General features: G+C 39.1%; 2 protein-coding genes across 2 annotated transcripts; both read left to right on the forward strand.

The window, feature by feature from the left end:
• The first annotated feature begins 17 nt into the window (after positions 1-17).
• On the forward strand, positions 18-9,263 carry fbxo21 (F-box protein 21). Its single transcript, XM_034118729.1, has 12 exons — positions 18-248; positions 822-957; positions 1,190-1,299; positions 1,444-1,565; positions 1,720-1,866; positions 2,017-2,153; positions 2,251-2,387; positions 2,936-3,115; positions 3,297-3,429; positions 4,274-4,464; positions 5,013-5,170; positions 8,086-9,263. The coding sequence occupies exons 1-12, from the start codon at positions 25-27 to the stop codon at positions 8,325-8,327; spliced, it is 1,917 nt and encodes a 638-aa protein (XP_033974620.1). The 5' UTR covers positions 18-24; the 3' UTR covers positions 8,328-9,263.
• Positions 9,264-10,346: 1,083 nt separating this feature from the next.
• Positions 10,347-20,497, forward strand: tesca (tescalcin a). The gene is made up of 8 exons (XM_034118269.1): positions 10,347-10,511; positions 11,780-11,849; positions 12,350-12,430; positions 13,725-13,864; positions 17,003-17,064; positions 19,407-19,514; positions 19,605-19,652; positions 19,742-20,497. Exons 1-8 carry the CDS (start codon positions 10,451-10,453, stop codon positions 19,832-19,834), a joined length of 663 nt encoding a protein of 220 aa, XP_033974160.1. The 5' UTR covers positions 10,347-10,450; the 3' UTR covers positions 19,835-20,497.
• Positions 20,498-20,502: the final 5 nt, after the last annotated feature.

Raw genomic sequence — 20,502 nt, forward strand, 5'->3', positions numbered from 1 at the left:
AGGTAATCTGGGTAAACAGTAAAGATGGCGACGTCTGCAGTCGCAGAGGGACAACAAAGTCTAAATGGGATTATATCCGACCCTCAATCAAAAAATTTGACCGACCTGCCTACCGAGTTGCTAGAACACATCCTGTGCTTTCCAGTCCTAAAAAATGTCGACATTTGTAACGTCTCCTGCTGCTGCAAGCGGCTACACGACGTTTGCCATGAAAGGGGGAAGGTCTGGGGACACCAGTACAAACTCAGGTGCTGTTATTTCTCTGTGCTATATCGTCGCAGTTACTGCTTTTGGTGGCTATTTACCACTGTCTACCGAAACGAAGCTGCCTTTTCTTTATTATCTGTCTTATTTAGAGCCCTAAATTGCTCATTGTACTTAAAAATGGTTTCCTTTACTGCGAACTCACAAGCAGCTGTCATCCATTGACATCCTGCTGATGCACCAAATGCATCACCCCGCTAGGCCAGCAGCCAGCTCTCTGTGAAGCTTGTATATCTTCGCGTTTAAACATTTCACACGTTGCAGCTTATATTCCTTCTTTCCCAAAACTGCCAATAATTAATTTGTGTGACCTTGAATGTAACATGTTGCCTGTGAAATGCAGGAGAGTGCAGCTCTTGCCAAAAGCTCAGCCCTCCTGACCGATTTGGCTATCACTCTCCTGATTGCTTTCCTTTGTACAAATAGCAAACCACGCATGCATCAGGATGATAAATGATCTCATAGACATCTCATATAGTGCCTCAGGCATTATGCTGCATTATGATCATGCTCTAAAAGATTCACCGGAATAACAATTTTACTGCCTTCATCAACAGATGGCCACGATTGCAGAGGTTTTATCGTCAAAATGAGTGCTGTGACTGGCTCAGAGAATACAAAACACGCCATAGAGTTGGCATACAAATACGAAGGACGGTGGAATCGATCTCTAAGAGATTCTTCACAGAAGTCGTAAGTAATCCATTTGTAATATTGAATATATACTGATTCTCAACTGATTAATACTATGTTACATCAGCCCTTGTTTGATACATAAATATACAGTATATGACAGAAAGGAGAAAGCAATCAGTCCAATCAGTTGAATCAGTACATTTTCCATTAATAGATGCTTAAATGCATTTGTCTCTGTGTGAGATGTGAGATTTCTACGCCCAAACTAACCCAGAGATCTGTAACCCAGCCTTGTGTTGGCCAGGTGCTCGGAGACAGCTTTGCAGAGATTGAGTCGCTTGGGATGCCAGAGCACTTTTGTGAAGACGAACTCCTCTTCATACTCAACTCAGACAAGAGGTAAGAGCAGCAGTGTGCACATACACTACGACCTTAAACCTGCCACACACTGCAGTGTTGTATGTATGTAAACTGTTGTTGTGTTGCACATTCCCGCCAATGGACCAATAATGTGTCTCTCTTTCATTCTGCGCCCTTCCTTAGTAAAAGCTTGACTCTGAAGTACTATGCAAAGAAAATCCTTTACTTCCTGAGACAACAGAACATCCTGAGGAGTTTGAAGACTTTCCTGGAGCAGCCTGCAGAGCAGCAGTCAGCTTTAGAGGGTGAGGCATGAATACATGTCAAACAACACAAATTGCACTGTTCAGCTTATACATACAGTGCATTTTCACATTTGATTGGTCTTGTTTTTGTTTGTAATTTTCACAATTAAATCCAATTATTCACCCCCTCACTTGCTCTTGCCGGCCTCTCTAGGTGCCATACTGGTGGATCAGTATTGTAACCCTCTGGCTGAGGTCACACTGAACAGCGTATCAGCGCAACTGGATGAGATTGCAGAAAAAGTGAAGAAGATGCTGAAAATCAAGAACTCCTCTCACCCCAGCCTGCGCATCGCTCAAGGTGGGCTTTGCAAAACAAAAAAACAAAAATAATGTCCTTTCTCTCAATTTAGAATACGATTGTATTTGGGCCATATCTGTCAGCTGCACAATAGTTTCCCTTTCAGCCATATTTATTATGTGTATGTCTGATTTCTTGTTTATTGTATAGGAGACTGTTTTGTCGTGGAGGACTTTGAGCTCCAGACGCAGGTGGTGTGTGCTCTAAACTCCGTCCTGTACGAGCAGCTTCAATACAAAGGCAACGAGTCTGACTACTACAACCCTCTCAACTCTTACATCCACCAGGTAGATTGTTTAAAAATCATTTACACTTTCAGCTTTTCAACCATTTTTCAACCATTAAAATCTCAGGACTCACTAAGCCATGTTGTTGTTCATTCAGGTGCTACTACGCCGTACAGGTATTCCCATAAGCCTCTCGGTCCTCTACATGACGTTAGCCCATAAACTGGGGGTTCAGGTGGAACCTGTCAACTTCCCCAATCATTTTCTGCTGCGCTGGTGCCAAAAACAAAGAGGGTAAGGTTTGAAAGTAAAATATCCTAACATTTCGTTTTAACATCATCTTCAGTGTAGAGCTGCCATTTACATGATTTGTTGAACCAACCAATCAGGAAATGAAACGACATTGAGATAATCTTTGGTCGTACGTCAAAGGATTTGTTGTCCTTTTTGCTTCATTAAGTCCATTTCTGTTTTTAACTTCCTTTTTTCATAAAATCCTAGTTCTGCTTATTGTCGTCAACATGAACAAATAATATTCAAAATCAAATCTTGTTTAATAGTATATTTTTAGGCAGCCTACATTGAAATCTGACAAGTTCTCAGCTATTTTGGTTGTCTTTTTGGTATAAACTAGAATAGACATTAATTACATTTTACTTTTTTTTGCTGTGCAAGTTAAATGTTTTCTGTTCACTGGAATGGATGTACATCAGCTAATTATGGTGCATTGTGTTAGAAATACAAGCATGCTTTGATGCTTTAGTAGTTATTCAGACACTTTGTGATAGATTCCTGTAAAACATATTTTTCATATCATAATTTACCAAACGTTGCACCTGCAGGAGCGAGGACATCTACGACTATGTCTACATCGATGCCTTTGGTAAAGGCAAACAGCTGACAGCCAAGGAGTGTGAGTACCTGATTGGCCACCAGGTGACGGCAGATTACTACAGTGCCATCAGCACCACGGAGGTTCTGCTGAGGATGGTGGGGAACCTGCTCAACATCGGCAAGAGAGGGTAAGAGAGACTCAAAATCTGACTGTCACTACTGAGTCTTCTTTTGATGGATGGTCAAGGCATAAGATGTTATTAAATGACGTCTACAATTAAATCAATTCCTTCAACGTATCACAGAATTAAATGACTCAATCAATGTAATGATTTGTTACTTCACCCTAACTGTGTGGTTTTCTTTTAGGGAGGGCAATGAGAAATCCTACCAGCTGCTGAGAGACTCTCTTGACCTTTACCTCACTATCAACCCAGACAATGTGCAGTACCTGCTGCTGCAGGCACGCCTCTACTTCCACCTGGGCATCTGGCCAGAAAAGGTCAGGACACACAACCGGATGCTTTTTTTTAATAATGCTCTATATGAAAGTATTATCTTTCAAAGCACTAACTCTCCAGCCAGGAATGAAACCTGGCACCCAAAATGTACATAGCGCTTGGTTCCCTCATCTTGAAGTCAATGGTCAATTTCTGTTTAAAAGTCTGAAATAAGTTATGGTTAAGACAAGTTTAAGAGATTTAACATCTGTTCCACGGCCTGAGAAGAGGGAATTACAGCACAATGTGGTTTTACTAGCAGTTCACATTTTTAGGAAAACAATTTTGAGTCCTTTGACCTTTATTAGGTTAACATATTATGTTCTTTGACCTAATAAAAGTCTGTAAATATCCCAGCCGTGTGTGCTGAAGTTTCTAAATGAGACTACTTAATGGCATCAGGCCAAACACTAGAAAGCCTTCAGCTTAGTGGCGGTGATGTTAAGTTATGCAACCAGGTTGTTGTACGTTCACAGGCTAATGTTAGCTTTTTCCTTCTTGCATTATCCATTGGTGAAATCCCATTGGCATTTTGGCGATGCTAGCTTTCAAGTAGGCTTAACAAAATGGATTCCTGCAGCACTCTTTATATTTTAGAGCTGGGAAAATATTCCGAAAGTTGTATATCATGACATATTTGACCAAATACCTCAAAATCGTTATAGGCGTAACCATTAGTAGTTTTTTTTAAATAATCATCAGTAATGTGGATATAGTGACTAAGCAGGAAAAGACAAACATTCTGATATATTCAGAATATTACATTACTTTCATGTTTGATGTAGGCTTTAAAACTAGAAATGACATTACTCATAATATAACGATATTGAAAATCCTCTGTCCCAGGTGCTCGACATCCTGCAGCACATCCAGGCGTTGGACCCCTCCCAGCACGGGGCAGTGGGCTACCTGGTGCAGCACACGCTGGAGCACATCCAGCACAAGAAACATCCTGCTACACCCGAGGTGAAGAAGCGCAGCGCTGCAGAACACGTGGAGGTCCAGTATTCAGTCGGCCTCATCATGAAACACAAGAGGTGGGTGACGCTAACATGCTCTTTTCAAACTTCTCATCGTCTGTCCGTTTCCATGTGTATACGGTTAGCTTCTAGCCAGTTCACAGTCACTCGCTGACAATGTCTTGTGCTTACAGCAACAATACCTCCCTAATCATTGACAGACTGTATTTATTTCTGATGGCTCCCACAGGATTGTTGCCATCCACCTGGATTCATCTTCCTATTATAAACACATGCATTTCCAAGCATTTGGACTACCTATGTTGTAAATGTATTGTCTTTTCAATTCACACACGGCATCTATTGCACGTCTGTCCGTCCTGGGAGAGGGATCCCTCCTCTGTTGCTCTCCCTGAGGTTTCTTCCATTTTCCCCTTTAAACTGTGGGGTTTCTTTGGAAGTTTTTCCTTGTACGATGTGGGGGTCTAAGGACAGAGGGTGTCATATTGTTGTATTGATATTCTGTACAAACTGTGAAGTCCACTGAGACAAATGTAACATTTGTGAAATTGGGCTATATAAATAAACATTGATTGATTGATTGATTGATTGATGTGTACCCCCAGGTCGGGATATAACTGTGTGATCTATGGCTGGGACCCAAAGTGCACCATGAGTCAGGAATGGATCACCACCATGAGGGTCCACCAGCTGTCCAGCGGGGCCAACCAGCCTTTCTACAACGTCCTCGTACAGGATGGGACTTGTCGCTACGCAGCGCAGGGTAAGAACAATACAGATCAGTCAGTTCCACGTTAGGTTTACTCTTGCAATAAGGTGATGCAAGAATCTTTTTTTAACACAAGCATATTTATATACGCATAGTATTGTTGGTATTTTGGGAGAATATGCCGGTAACACTGTCTAAGCTCTACTAATGAAATATAATCTGCTTGTAGATCTGTATAATTATAGTTATGAGCTGAAGTTATGATTATGAGTGCTTCTGGATATTCATTATGCTTTTAAACAGCAATCATAACACATTACATAGCATTTTAAAATGACTCAAAAGGTAAAATACTTTATAGTTGCGGTTAGTAACGGACATTGATTGACTTACATTTCAGATTATTTATTTATTTATTTATTATAAGCAGCTCTAATGTATTATCTGCTTAAAACATCAGAATGTGTATCAATTTATCCTAAAGCACATTATGACCACTAAGCTTCATTTGTAAAAACATTTTACTTGTGATAATACTAATACAGTATAAGGATTGTGACTTTTTTTGAAAGCTTCATTCTGTTTAGAGCAATATGGATATTAATGAGTGATTAACACTTCTAAACTTCTACAGAGCTGTAAGCAATCTATAAAATAATATATGTTCTTATGAATAATTGAATTATTTTAGACATGGAAGTCAAGCGATCAATGCAGCAGCTTAATTTCATATTAAATAAGAAGTGTCTCTTTAATTCCATGTAAAGAAATATTATATAATTGCAATGAACAATAATATGTGATCTACTAAAAACAGATACAAAATAAAATTCTAGTTGAAAAGCCAAGAGGAAGTCAGCAGCAAAACAATGTAACACTTTAACTTTTCATAGAAGCATATAAACAAACCATTGAATGAGGAAATAAAGCTCTTATAATCTAACTGAAGGTGGGACAAATACATTCAGTATTTACCCTTTGATAAATGCCATGTAAACCTCATTCCTTTTTACGAGACCTTTGTAGTATCTGAAACTGACCTACATTTGAACCCCACTTAAATACAATAGGCTGATTTATATGTATTCCCTAATACTACTTCCTTGTGCTTAACTGCTCACTCTGCTGATGCTGCCAATACTACAAAGCTCCATTGTTTGTACCTGTTATCTTTGCCCTCTCCAACACCTTAACATGCACCTGCATACTGTCCCTGCACACCCTGAGGGAGCTTTGTATTGATCAGTCCCGTTGCTCTCATGTACTGCTGCAGGAAGACAAGATTCAAGGCTTTTATTGTCATTTCTACATAGCTACAGTGTAGATATATCAATGGAAATCTTAGGTCACAGGCTCCTCCAACAGTGCAACACAATAAAACATATAATAGTGCAAGTAAATACAAATAAAATAGGATAGAAATAGTGCAAGGAGAAGACATAAAGCTTGTGATGCCAAAACACATTTTCATTTGACATTTAAAAGTTGTGTGTTTGCCCAGAGGCCTGTACTACGAATCCAGTTCAACATATCCTGGATATGTTTGAGTTAGCCGTCTTACCTAATCCAAAACAAACGCACTCTCACTAAGGCCGCTACACACCAACCTGAGACCAAAGAACGCGTACCGAAGGCGTCCCGACTTTTACGTCTGCTACGTCGGCTACCCCGCCCGCCTACGCCGCCCGCCTACGAACACACCGCAAAGACTTCAGTCGACGAGTGGCAATAACTGTCCTTACCAGCAGGCAGCGGTAGTGTGTATTCGTCATTCAAAAGAGGCAACAACCGGAAGACAGATTATACACCGATAGAAGAAGAACAGACTGCGTGATATAAACAAACGACAAATAGCGTCTGGGTTCCATTTTCACTCTCTCTCGTCGATCGAAAACATGTAAACATAAAAAAGAAACTCTTGCGTCAGGGTGAGATGAAAATGAAAAAGATTAGCCGTCTGTGTGTGCCTTCTTAATCGTTTGTTTTGGTCCCTCACTTCCGCTTCGCTTCTCATGCACTGCTTCGCTAAGCTGAACAGCCAATCAAAGTGATTTCTTTGGCCGACTGTCTACCGAATCGGCCGCGGGAGGTGTGAAAATGTGCCGGAAAGAGACGACGCTGCGGGACACACCAACCTGAGTAGGGCGCAGCGAATGCGGCCTTTGACTCCCAAAATCGGGTTGGTGTGTCAGGGGAAGCTGTCCTACGACGCCGGTTATCAACTCGTTAACTTAAGCCAGTTTTGCCCTATCTAGTTAGGTCCGCGTTCACATGAGGGGGGTGGTATTTGGAGCATTCGACCAATCACAAACATGGACAAGCGTACTGACAGCGCAGCGCGTCATACTTCCTGAATGAAAAGTCAACTATAATATTAGACAAATATGAAGACGTTAAACTTTAAACATCCATGACTTAAACACTTTATCCAAGATAAAAGCCACATAGTTGCACCTGCAAGGTGAATGCAGCTGGTAAAAGAAAAAGTGTTTGAATGCGTACAAATACCACCCCTTTTTATGTGAACGCGCACCTAACTAGATAGGACGCGGCTGGCTTGAGCGATCGAGTTGATAGCCAGCGTCGTAGGACAGTTTAGCGAGAGCGGGTTTGTTTTGGATTTAGTCAACCGGATAACTCAAAACATATCCAGGATATGTTGAACTAGATTCGTAGTATAGGCCCCAGGCTAGCCGTTCAGCATAAGTTACCATGGAGATCTAGCCCGCTAAGAAGTGAACCAGCGTCGTAGGACCGGAAACTCAGAGTTTTCCCTGAAGTTGGCTCGCTAAGCGAAAATCCGGCTTCGTAGTACAGGCCTCTGGTCTGGTATGTATATAAATAATGGTGGTGACGGTTTTTTTTTTTCTTTAAATAAATGTCTTCTTTCATCTACTACTGAATTATGGTAACCTTTATGCACATTATCTCATATCAGAATGTGACACTTTTTAATTTCTGTTCCCCAGAGAACCTGGAGCCTCACTCGGCCCCCCTCGAGATCGGACACCCAGAGGTGGGACGATACTTCTCCGAGTTCGCCAATGACCACTACTTTGCCAACGAAGAACTGCAGACACGATACCCAGAGGACATGGTGGAAACTTTGGCCACAGTGCAGGATCTTTACCACAGACTGACGCCCGGCTCTGGGACCCAGGACCAGGCTCCTGCCGCAGACCAAAACAACCAACAAGCCATGGCCATGTAGCAATGTAGCTGTGCCCTACACCCTGCTAAACAAACACTGGTCACCCATTCTCAACTCACAATCCACTTCGCTGCTCTTTTTTGCACATGTAAGAGACCAGGACGCGTGTAATGATGAGGTTTTTGTAAAAACCAGCCAGTATACAGTACAGTATTTTCAGAAACTGATTCGGTGCAACTAGAAATTATTTACAAATGTGTTTTCCAACCACAGGTCTGAAATTATTTATTTTAACTTTTACATTTTTGGAAAAGTGTTGAAAAAGACCAAAAAGTATGGAAACAAGTAGCAAAAGTTGAACACTGTAATATTTGTTGTGAAAACAAAGATCAAGCTTTGAAGTGTGATGGCCTATTCAATGGTAATTTTCCAGGATGCAGGATACTGAAATCCAGTCGTCATGGGTTTGGAAGAAAACCATGGAAACTCAACATTACAAAAAGTAGACGCCTTTAAAAAATAAAGAATAAATACTTGAAGTGCACAACTGGACGAGTGAGTTCAGGATGGGTTTCCAGGTACTGTAAATCTTTACCTTTAACCAAGGAATGCTCCCTAAACCAGAGATCGTCAAACCCAGACCCCTAAACCCAGACCCCTTCCTGCATACAGCACCAGTCAAATAAGCCCCCAGCATCTACTCCAAACCCCCAGTTACAGTGCCACTCAAAAGACTATGAAGACAAAACCTTTGTAAATTAACTTCTACTCTTGATTCCCCATCTTTTAATCCAGTTTCATGCACTTATGGAAGTTCCCTTTCACATTTTTAAATTATCTTGTTTTTGTTCCTGTATATTTACAAGTGAAACATGTAGGGTGTCTTGACTCATCACTGCTGTCAATCTGTTGATGAAAAAGAAGGACACCACTGACTTGAAATACAAGTGACTGTGCTTTGAGGAAATTCCAAATCAATAAAGCATTTCAAGTTTTTTCAAGCTTCTCTCTGCCTTATTTAACTGGGCTGAATGAGCAAAATAATTGATTTACTTATGTGATGCACAACAACTAGCAGCATTGGATTAAGTACTCTTTACTGAAGTAAAAGTAATAATACCAAAGTCTATAAATATTCAGTAAATATATAAGTAAATTCAAGTAAAAGTATTCTATTCTAAATGTAAATTGTGAGTACAAAAGCAATATTTAGTTAAAGTAAAGAGGGCGGTGGTGGCGAAGTCGATAGGATAGGTCACCAGTTCAAGTCCCGGCAAGACCAAGTGCTACCGAGGTGTCCCTGAGCAAGGCACCGTTCCCTACAATGCTCCCCGGGCAGATGGGGCTCATAGCCATGGAAGGCAACCCATCTAGGAGTACGCGCCCCCCAGTCCTTAATCAGCATAGTAAAGCCAACCATGAAAGAACAAAGTCATCCCAAATCCTATACGGAGAACCGGGATGACTGGAAGCGACGATGGAGGGCTCGTCTGAGGACGACCTAGAGAGAGAGAGAAAGAAAGTACTCATTCTGCACAACAGCGTTTTTAAAATAATATATTTTCAATTGAAATATAATTATTGATGCAAGAATGTCCCCTTAGTGTCACTTAGAAATAGGAGCTTTTCTTTGTACTATAAACTTTCATGAAGCATTTTAATTTCACCAAGGGATCAACTAAGTTTATCCTAACCAGTATTCATACATACTGCATTTTTATTTGATGTTATTTTGTATTATTCATCTGAATCTAAATATTCAAATTAATGTAATGTATCAGACAAATGCATTTGGGTAAAATGGCTTGCCTCTGAGTCTGGGTTGCAGTGGATCAAGTATCAGGAAATAACAGTAAAGTAGCTAAAACAAATGTACAGAGCTTGGCAGCAGGGCATTTATCAACAGTGAAAATGTACGGGTAATGAATCATAAATACAACAAACCAAACAGTTGACGACGAGTTTAAAGCACTGACATAAAGAAGTGGTCAAGATAAGCATGCGCACGAGTTTTCAGATCTGCACCGCATCAGACCCCGATGTATGTTTCCAGCCTGCAGTTGCATTGATCTGCCGATAGCAGTGTGTCAAAGCCCAGGAAGCCCAGGAAGTTTGAGTCAGTAGGAAGGATAGAAGAACCACATTTAAACGCGCCTTGACGCACGGTGGGAACAGAAGCAGCGATGGGAGCTTCGCAGACGCGCGCTGAGCACCAGTACCAGGACCTGGCTGACAAAACTGGGTGTAAGTAAAGGAAAACCCTATTGGAACCTTTGTATTGGAAACTCTATAACTGTTGTTTCAGTGAGAGGCGTTGTTGGTGCTACAGATACGTTTAATGGCACACAACCATGTGGATTATCCAGGAAATAATTCAATATTGGATCAATTGAAACCTGATTATTGAACGGTTTACCAGTATTATCTCATATTCAAAAAATGAATCAAATTCAGTGCTTTATCGATATTTTCTAGAGTTATAATAAGGGTTTTACTATTTTCGTTTCTGCATTAATGTGTGGTGATATTTGTGAGGTGAGCTGTGTTGTAATAAACGACCTTATTCTTCCTCTCATTATGGGATGTTACAGCTTAAATAAAGAAACGAAACAACATGCAGAACGACACAGCAGAAGTGTTTAGATTTATTTTAAGGAAGGGCAGGATCTTGATGTGAAACGTTTGCATGCAGTGCTATGCAGAGTTTGAGTAGCAGTGATAAGGTTTACACCAGACTGGGCCCAACTTTATTGATACATGCGGGTGAGACTTTGAACTTTTTTATTACTTTCATATCCTCAAGGTGAGTCTTTGACCCCATTTCTCTCTGGGATTAGTTCTTGACACTCTAATGAAATTGTGTATTGCACTTACAAGCCGATACTTGTTGGTAAAGCACTGACAGCAACCTGTGTTGTTGTTGTTTTGCTTTGTAGCCGATTGTGTGCAAGTGTTCATTCTTCACATGTGATAAAGACACCGCCCACTGTAGCCAACAAACTTGTTTCTACATGAGACTGTGTCTGTATATTCTACACCACACACTCAGCGGCCACAGCTGCTAATGCAAACACTTAGCACCCTCTGGGAAAGGTGTAATAGGGACAAATAAAACAGAAGTATTTACTGGAACAATTAGAAATTCCAAACACATCTCGATATGGGACCAGGTCAGATTATGAAGTGTAAAACTTTGTGGTCACCAGTCCACACAGAGAGTTAATGATTAGAAGAATCCATGAAAAGACAATCCCAGTAAAACAAAGGGTGTTGTCATTAAACTGATAGTAGAGCTGCTATTGATCATTTATATAAAGTATGTTTCATTGTTAATTCATAATCCAATACATTGTTTTAAAAGTAAGTCAAACAACTTTTCAAAAAGAATGATCTATCAAGTAAAGTGTCCCTATAAAACAATTGAAGGAGTGCTTGTTGATGCGTGTGGAGTAATTATGGGTGTACTATGGCCATACAGTACTTTTATGTTGTTGTTATTTGCTTCTTTATAGTTTCATTCGAGCAGATCAAAAACCTTTTCCAAAGATTCCAGCAGCTGAGTGGAAATGAAGAGACAATAAGGTAAAACAGTTATTAACAATTATTTTTAGAAACCTGTACAACCTTTTAAACACCTGTTGCAGAGCTCTGCTGGTCAGCTGCTTGTGTTTTTAAAAGACACGTTTTAGCCTGTGCAGTCATGAAAATGACCTGCATGGTGGTTCATTTGCACACAACTAGCAAGCAACATATGGTGACACAATGGCTGAACTAGTGCAAACACAGACACATTACTCAAATACAATATGTCGATGCACAAGTCACACAGAGCTGATGCAAACTGTACACACACACTCTCTGATGTCTAAACAAATACACATACACATGCCAAATTGGCGTGCTGGCATTGACTGATGACAAGTTCCCTTCCTTAAAAATAATCAGGGAACAAATGTTGAACATGTCTAGTATTTATATACAGTTTACCTCCAGGTGAACTTACTGTTCATATTACTTCCTATAAATAACATTCAGCCTGTGGTAGTATCTGTTTTATGATAATTTCTCTTGTCGCCCTGCAGTAGAGCAAACTTGGACAGCATACCGGCCCTCGCCAACAACCCAATCAGGAAGCAAATTATTGGAGCATTCTTCGATAAAAGGTGAGAACAATCACCCCACCCTGCCAGTTCACCATATGTCTAATGGTTATTGTATTTGATACTAGTACTATAGAGATAGTATTATGAACATATTCACTTTGAAAACCAAAACCTGTGAAATCCAAAAGTCTTCGTACATTATAATAATAGTTTGCAAAGTCTACACACCATGATCCATTTCCCATCCTACTTCGTTAGAATTTAAATGTTCTGTCAACAATGATCAAGGTGTCTCCCTGTCGACAGCTGGGTAAACACAAGCTGTTAAAGCAGCGATTGAATTCTCTTATGCTTTTAATGTATTCCATTATGATTCCAATACTATACATTCAATCCTAATTTAAGGGAATCATTTGACACTGTGGAAAATAGACTTGTTTTTTTTCTTGCAGAGTTACGAAAGAAGATTTATCCCAATCTCACATAGGCCTACTGTATGTCTGTAGGAAGCTACTGCTACCTTAGCTACCGTTTCAGTCTTTATCTCAGCGTAAACGGTTTTATTTCTTTAAAAGCCTAAGTTATCTGTTTCTCATGCTGCTAAATAATGTATTGACGCTGTAGTGGGTTACCCTTACTATTCATTTTTTTGATTTGCATTAGTTTAAAGTATTTCAATGCAAGCTACAGGCTAATTGATAAGCTAACTGACGGGTGGATAGTTTTAAATTGAGAGTTGTAAGAGGCATTTATCCCCTGAAATGTTTAGCCTGTTTAATTAAACTCTTGAGTGCTTTACTTCTGTTTGTTTAGTCAAATGAAAGCAATTCCATTCAAGAGCAGTATTAAGTTCCTCTAATTTAGATGTGGGATTCCTTTTAGAGAAATGTGGTGCAAACAAAAAATGTTATTCATACAAGTAAACAATATTTAACTGATGGGTTTTATAAGAGACAGTTGTTGACATTTTGAAATAGTTCTTCATTCTTTGGGAAGCCTAAAGGGCAGACCACAATATGGACTGTCCAATAAACAAGCTTTCTCTGAGTCCATGTGACTTTTGTTCACAAGCACATCATTTATCATGTGCACAATGGGCATTCACTGGTTTAGATATTAGATTCTTTTTATTTTATGGGCGTAAATGAACCAGTAGAATCCAATGATCAAAATGTTACAGAAATATTTTTCACCAGGCAAAAGTCAAGACTAAAATTGTAGGGCGTACAATTGGCGATTTACAATTTAGCAAATTGAGCAAATAGTGGTGTTCGGGAAGGCTTTCAAAAACAATGTCTGTTGAATTTTAACTTAGAAGACCTAAACTTTGAATTATTTTGTATCTGTGACCCAGGAACCAGCATCAGGATGAAGTGGGCTCTTGCGATCAGATTGGCTTCGAGCAATTCCTCATGGTCATGTCCCACTTCCGCCCTCCGAACTTGAGAACGACGGATGAGGAGAAGGAAACTATGAGAAAAGAGAAGCTTCGCTGTAAGATACTGCACTTTATTGGTCATAATTGCTTTGGATACAACCAGATATACTTGTTGGTTAAGATGCCCAGCTAATAGTATAGGACTCTCAAGTGTCTCCCTTTTGCTTTTGATTCAATTCCAAAATACCAGGAAAGAGCACCACTCAGTATAGACACCAAATCAATGGTGTGTATTATATTTTAATAACCACCAACATGTCACAAGGAGTGTTGTGATGCATAGCTTCACAACCACTGTCACAAATAGAGCATTTATAGCCTCTAAGTCAGACCCACAGATATAATTATACCATTAGATCATAATCAGTTTGTTTTCCTCGTCTATCCCATTCATTTTAGGATTAAGTCATTCACGTTTTTGGTGTATACTCTTCCCTCTAACCTACCTAGTTTGATTTGTTCCTTCATTTCCAAGAATTACGTTAGGGTCAAACATAGGCAGATGGGAATCACCTGCACTAGCGAGTCTTGATTCAAAACTAGGAATATCTTTGTCCAGTTGGTTTGTGAAACTTAAACAAAATTGCATTTGTGAATATACTTAATTTTAAAACAGTATTAAAAAACATCTGCCTATAATGTAAATTAAGCTTTTGCTGTGTAGAAGGCTCTGTGTCCCTTTAGACTCATTGCAGTAGATGCTGAGCTGATATTGTAAACAGACCTAAACTAATTTGTTTACTCAAATTAAATAAAGCGTCTGACTTGGCTTTGGCTTTGCTATTGTAAAATATAATTTGGGTATGTCCTCTGCTGCCCTATAAAAGGCTTTGGGTTTGATTTACTCTGTGTTAAAGGAGAGGTGTCATGGCCATTTCCACTGATGATAATTCCATTGTTGAGGTCTACTAAAATAGATTTATATTGGTTTCTCATACAGCATCTCTGTAAACTACGTGTATTCACTGAATTTCACTCTCTGCCTTTAACGGCTCGTTGTAGCTCCCAAAGCTCCAGCCCCCACCCTCCCTGTGAGCACAGTGTGCTCTGATTGGTCGGGACGTTGTGAATCGTGCTGAGCTCCGTGGAGGTGTTGTTTCCTTGTTTAGGATACATAGCGAAACACAGCCAAACTCATCCTGAGCACACACAAAGTCACAGCCGAAGTAAAAACAATAAGTGTGGCTTGATATTGAGTAAGAAAAAGGTTGATAAACGCTGTGAGAATGGGTCTGCAGAGAAAATTTTGCCGCGATCCCAACTGTCTGTTATCAGCCTGCAGCCAGGGAGGAGAAATCAGCAGAGCTGCCTGCTCCCTGCACACAGATGTGTGTGTGAGGAAGTCCGTGGATCGGTCAATTTGGACCTATCAGCGGGGGCTTAACGTAACGGCTCCGCGGACGTAACGTAACGGCTCTTCGGGATTGGTCCATTTCGTTCCGGGTACCGCTTGACATCATGCCGTACCCGGAACGAAATGGAAGACTCAAATGGGCAGTGACGTATCTCCAACGAGGCGTTTTGGGGAGGTATTTTCTGTGTTAGAGTTTTACTCGCTACAGGGTGTACTTTGAGGGTTTTGACTCTGCACACCGTTTACATGCATAAAAACCTTCCTAACACACAAGGGGACGGGTAATAACTGGAAAAGAATGACACCTCTCCTTTAAGTTGCACATTTTTCATGCAGTTGGGACTACTTTACATAACCAAATACTGAAAGAGATTGAGTACACTGAGGCCACTAGTTCCATATAAAAGGTGCAGAGTTGAAGGTGCTATGTGCAGGTGGCAGGAGGCACAGATTATGGGGTTTAGTGCCAATTCATGCCTTGGGGCGTCAAAGCAGGTAAATCTGGTCATGCAATAACTGCTACGTAACAAATGCTTCCAACCTGGGGTGTGTCTCTTATTGTAGCTAAGGCATTCTCTCCGAGTTCAAATGATCTGTAGGTGGATTGGATTCTGGTTTTGCTTTATTTTTTTATTTTTTTATTTTCATGACATTACATTTCAGTTGTAATAAAGTCCTTTACTGTCTGGTTCTAATGGACTGTCACAAAAAATGCAATTTGTTGTTTATGTTTTGGATCACTGAAACTTGTTGTGACTGCACTGATTTGGCCAGCAACCAAGACAATTGAAAGCTCAATTCAATGTTGTTACAATTTGATTGAAGTAGACAAGACTCTAAAACAGTAGGTGGTACTCAAGTAAATGTACTTAAATACGACTTGTAGTATTGCAACTTTTACCTAAGTGAAAGATATGAACACTTATTTTACTTACACTGCCACTGTGTACTTTAGTATTTCCTTGTCAACAGCTCAATCTGTGTTGCTTTTACTGCTCAAGAAACTAAGTGCCAGGAAAGAAACCAAGGGATGTACAGCTTCCTGTAGAATACATGGAAGATTTAAGATAATAACAGAAGAGCAGTGCGGGGTATAAGAAAATAAACTCTAGTATATTTGTATTCCTGTGTTATTATATAAGGGGGTCTTGCTGCAGACAAGGAGATTTTTAAGAACAAAAAAACATAGTTTTAAAATTCAACATCGCAAGGGTTTTGATTGAGGAGATAATTAACAGACTATACAGTGTCTCCTGTATCTGAAGACTGAACATAGCCTCCTTCTTGGCTTCATAAAGAAACGTTTATCTCTATTATTATTTTGCCGATCATGTTCGATTGATGTTTGATTTCCTTTGGGACATGCATCAACAAATCTTTCCCTGGAGTCACAGTGTTAATTGAATACCTTTGAAAGGACATTGTGAAATGGAAAGAGGAGCAAAATTACATAAAAACTGACATTCTGTCAACTGTTCAGAAATAACTTGGGTATCACAGACAAAATACTCATTGCTCGATGAAACAAGTTGGCATTTTTTTCTTGTTTGTGTCACAGGACTGTTAATCATGAATTATCATCATGGGCCTGGATCTTGTAAATGTCACTGTAAATGAAAGTAGTCACATTTTAAATGGCATTTTTAGCCTAAGTGTGGTTGTTATGATGCGTCCTGAAGGGGACCTGCTTATTATACTCTCATCACTGCATCTTCAACATTCCTCTAATCACAGCTTCCTCTGATTTAATTTGTAAGATCCTTGCTTCTTTAACTTGATGACAGAAATGTTTGCTCAGTAATCAGACTAACCTCTAAAGTTTCCCCTTCTTTCTTCGCAGTTCTGTTCAACATGCATGACTCAGACAACGATGGCACCATCACTTTGGCGGAGTACAGGAAGGTAAAAAAAAGTAAAATAACTTTTTTGCGTACAGTATCCCTCACACAGAAGCTGGCACGTTTGTGTGTCTTCTTACTCTATTACACAAACTTTTACATAATTTTTACATATTTATATATATTTTTAAATGAAAATTGCAATGGCGTATTGGACAAACATTAATGTGTTCAGATGAAACGTCATATAGTAAATTGATGAAAGATATAAGTATAGTATGTAAAAAATATCAGAAAAAAGTCATAGTAGTATGTTGTGGGTTGAAAATATGAAGAATTAATTAAATAAAATGTTTATTTTTTAGTATGTCAAAATGCAAATTCATAGTATTCTATATCGCAAAGAAGTCAAAGTATAGTATGCCAAAAAAAAGCAAAAGTTTAGTAAGAAAAAAAGTCAGTATAACATGCCAAAAAAAAAGGTCATAGTTTAATACAGTGGTTCTCAATCCATTTCTGTCAGGCCCCCCCTTTGGAGAAAAATGTGGTTAGTAAGTTAACATTTATTAAAATACATCAATATGAACGTGAGCATTCCTTTAAAAAAAAAAAAAAAAATCCCTTTGCTAGAACAGTGATAATAAAACAATGCTCCATAAGTCTGTGTGCTCAAAAAAAAAAATACATAATACAATTGTGCAATCCCTTTGCTAGAACAATAAGTTATAATACTTTGCCACTTTGCAATCTGTGCAAAAAAATGAAAAGAAAGAAAATGCTGATATTTGGCAAAAAAGTGTGTCTTATCACAGGTGGCTGCAATGAGCCTGTTTTGCACTGCACATTTCTTCAAAACGGGGTTGCAGGCTCAGTGGCGGCGCCAGAGATTTATTTTGGGGGTGCTGTGGGGTAGCTTGACGTTTCATAGAGGGTGCTCAAACATTTAGGGTTTCCCATTAATGTACCGGGCGCTACAGTGGAATTTTCTACTGTAACAATTCCCACGCAAATACATATCATATATCAGCGACTGTTACAATGAAGGCTCGATAATCAGCTCACGGCATATAGGTGTAAGCAGAGGTAAAGTGCTATTTTTATAGGTGGTGTGTGCATAGGGGGGTCCGGGGGCAAGCTCCCCCGGGAAGACTTTTTTTTAATATTGAAGTTAAATGCATCAATCTGGTGCACTTTGAGAGCAACATGAAGAGATCTATGGATACATCTCTCAGCACCCATATGAAACAGAACTGTAAACAGATTTACTATTTCTTTATGGATATTTTACAAATCACTCCCCTTTTGAACTTTATTCTTTTTTTAATGTCATATAGTATTTCATACCTGTTTTTCATTTATTCTCTTATTTTTTTTATAACTATAATGATCATAAACGTGTGCCTCGGAAATAATTGTTTACATTAATCGTGACCAAACCATTTGAGACCCGGCCACTAGCTCGCTAGCACCAGAAGCTAACAACAACGATCTCCGGTACCGGTGCGCTCTCTCTCTCGCGCGCACGCACACAAAATGGCTCGTTCCACACACACACAGAGCCGAGCTTGAATGAAACACAGAGACCCAGACGTACTTGTACTGTACTGTATCATATTATTTTCGAATCAATAATTTTTCAAATTATGATTTTTTTTTCAAAACCATTTTTCCTCTTGGTCATGCCTCTGCACCCCACAGGGGGGGCGCCCCCCACTTTGAGAAACACTGGTTTAATATGTTGTAAAGTATGGTTTGCATCAGGTACATCAGTTAAAACATCATAGTATAGTATGTCGAAAAAAAGTAATAGTTTAGCATGTCGGGAAAAAAGTAATAGTATACTATGTGGAAAATAAGGTCATAGAATGTTATGTCGAAAATATGATCGAAAATGTCATAGTATAGTATGTTGGAAAGAAAAGGTCATAGTATAGAATGTCAAAAATGTATAGTAAAGTATGTCGTGTGTTGAATAAATAAAAAAGTGATCGTGGAGTATTACGAACATATCAGTAAAATGTTGTTGTTTAGTATGTCAAAAAACAAATTCATAACATATATCAGAAAGAAGTCAAAGTATAGAATAGTATAGCATGCCTAAAAAAAAGACAAAGAATAGTATGTAAAACATGTCAGAAAATAAATCACGGTATAGTGATTCCAGGAAAGAAATGTCAGAGTAGTATGAAGATATTATCAGTGTAAAATCATAGTTTAGTATGTAAAAAACATCAGAAATAAAATGCCAAGAAAAGTCAAAGTGCAGTATGTGGAAAAGACTGTCATAATATCATATTTTGGGATTTGTTAGAGTATAGTTTGACAAAAACTGACATTTGGAAGTGTCAACCCCTGATGTTTCTTCATGAGGTTTAAAGACTAACAACGTTTTCTTTCTCCTTCAAGGTAGTAGAGGAGCTACTGTCGAAGAGTGGAGAAATCGGGCAGGAAACGGCCAAGGCCATAGCAGACGCTGCCATGTTGGAAGTGGCAAGCATAAATGTGCCCAACATGGTGAGGGAACTGACCACAATGAAACTGTAGCAATACAGTCATATGTATCTGCAGCAAAATAACACATTATTTTCCTCTTCATGATTTTAGGGCCCAGAGGAGTTCTATGAAGGAATAACATTTGAGCATTTTGAAGAGGTTTGCATCTTTTTTAAACGTATGGTCCACCTAATATAAAAAGTCAGTTTTTGTCACTTACTTGACATCATTTTGTTATCTCCCCACAGATTTTAAAAGGGCTTGAAATGGAGTCCAGGATGCACATTCGCTTTTTGGATGTGGACACATCAACAATGCGTTGTGGGAAATCCCAGTCTTGAAGTTGTTCTTGTAAAGAAAGTTATATTGCTGCTGTTTTTAGCAGGGCCTCTCAAGTCCTTAAATCGAATGAACCAAAAAAATTGATGTGCACTAACATATTTTCAAATGGAGGGATGTAGTTATAAACCAAAAACCATACTACTAGTACATTTTTATATGATTAATAAAGACTGACAACATGGTTAAAATAATCAAGTCGAAATACATTTATCCTTAACTTTTAAGCCTTTTTAGGTTATTTCAGTTTGAAAGCTCTGTGATCTTTGGAAGTGTCATATATTTTAAAAAGATGTGTTCATTTTGTCAGGTTATTATACTATCAAACAACCTCTGCCTAATATAACCAGCATGTAATGTGAAGGATTCTGTGTACTTTAGTCAAGAAGTTCACATGTTAGATAGTCTTGATCTGGCATCAATGGGTCATCTGTTATGGCTCTCATCCAAAGAGTGGGACCGCACAGCATTCCTCCACAGCTCCAGAACAGGTCTCCTTTTTCTATTCCTCTCAGACTGTGTAACCAACCACTGATCTCTGCCTTAAAAAACCTCCATGTTTGACAGCTAGAAGGATATTTAACACTTTCCCTGCTATGATTCAATACAACTGTTTTAATGAACTGAAATGTATTAATGAACAAAATAAATGTAAGAAACCAAAATGCAT

The sequence above is a fragment of the Trematomus bernacchii genome, unplaced genomic scaffold (assembly GCF_902827165.1).
Source record: "Trematomus bernacchii unplaced genomic scaffold, fTreBer1.1, whole genome shotgun sequence".
Classification (NCBI taxonomy): Eukaryota; Metazoa; Chordata; class Actinopteri; order Perciformes; family Nototheniidae; genus Trematomus; species Trematomus bernacchii.

Excerpts from the sequence above, each read along its gene's own strand:
- fbxo21 (XM_034118729.1), top strand. The coding sequence starts at position 25 with ATGGCGACGTCTGCAGTCGCAGAGGGACAACAAAGTCTAAATGGGATT. Across the intron at positions 249-821 it reads GGACACCAGTACAAACTCAG|ATGGCCACGATTGCAGAGGT; the intron begins GTGCTGTTATTT and ends CTTCATCAACAG. Across the intron at positions 3,116-3,296 it reads CTCAACATCGGCAAGAGAGG|GGAGGGCAATGAGAAATCCT; the intron begins GTAAGAGAGACT and ends GTTTTCTTTTAG.
- tesca (XM_034118269.1), top strand. The coding sequence starts at position 10,451 with ATGGGAGCTTCGCAGACGCGCGCTGAGCACCAGTACCAGGACCTGGCT. Across the intron at positions 12,431-13,724 it reads GGAGCATTCTTCGATAAAAG|GAACCAGCATCAGGATGAAG; the intron begins GTGAGAACAATC and ends TCTGTGACCCAG. Across the intron at positions 19,653-19,741 it reads CATTTGAGCATTTTGAAGAG|ATTTTAAAAGGGCTTGAAAT; the intron begins GTTTGCATCTTT and ends ATCTCCCCACAG.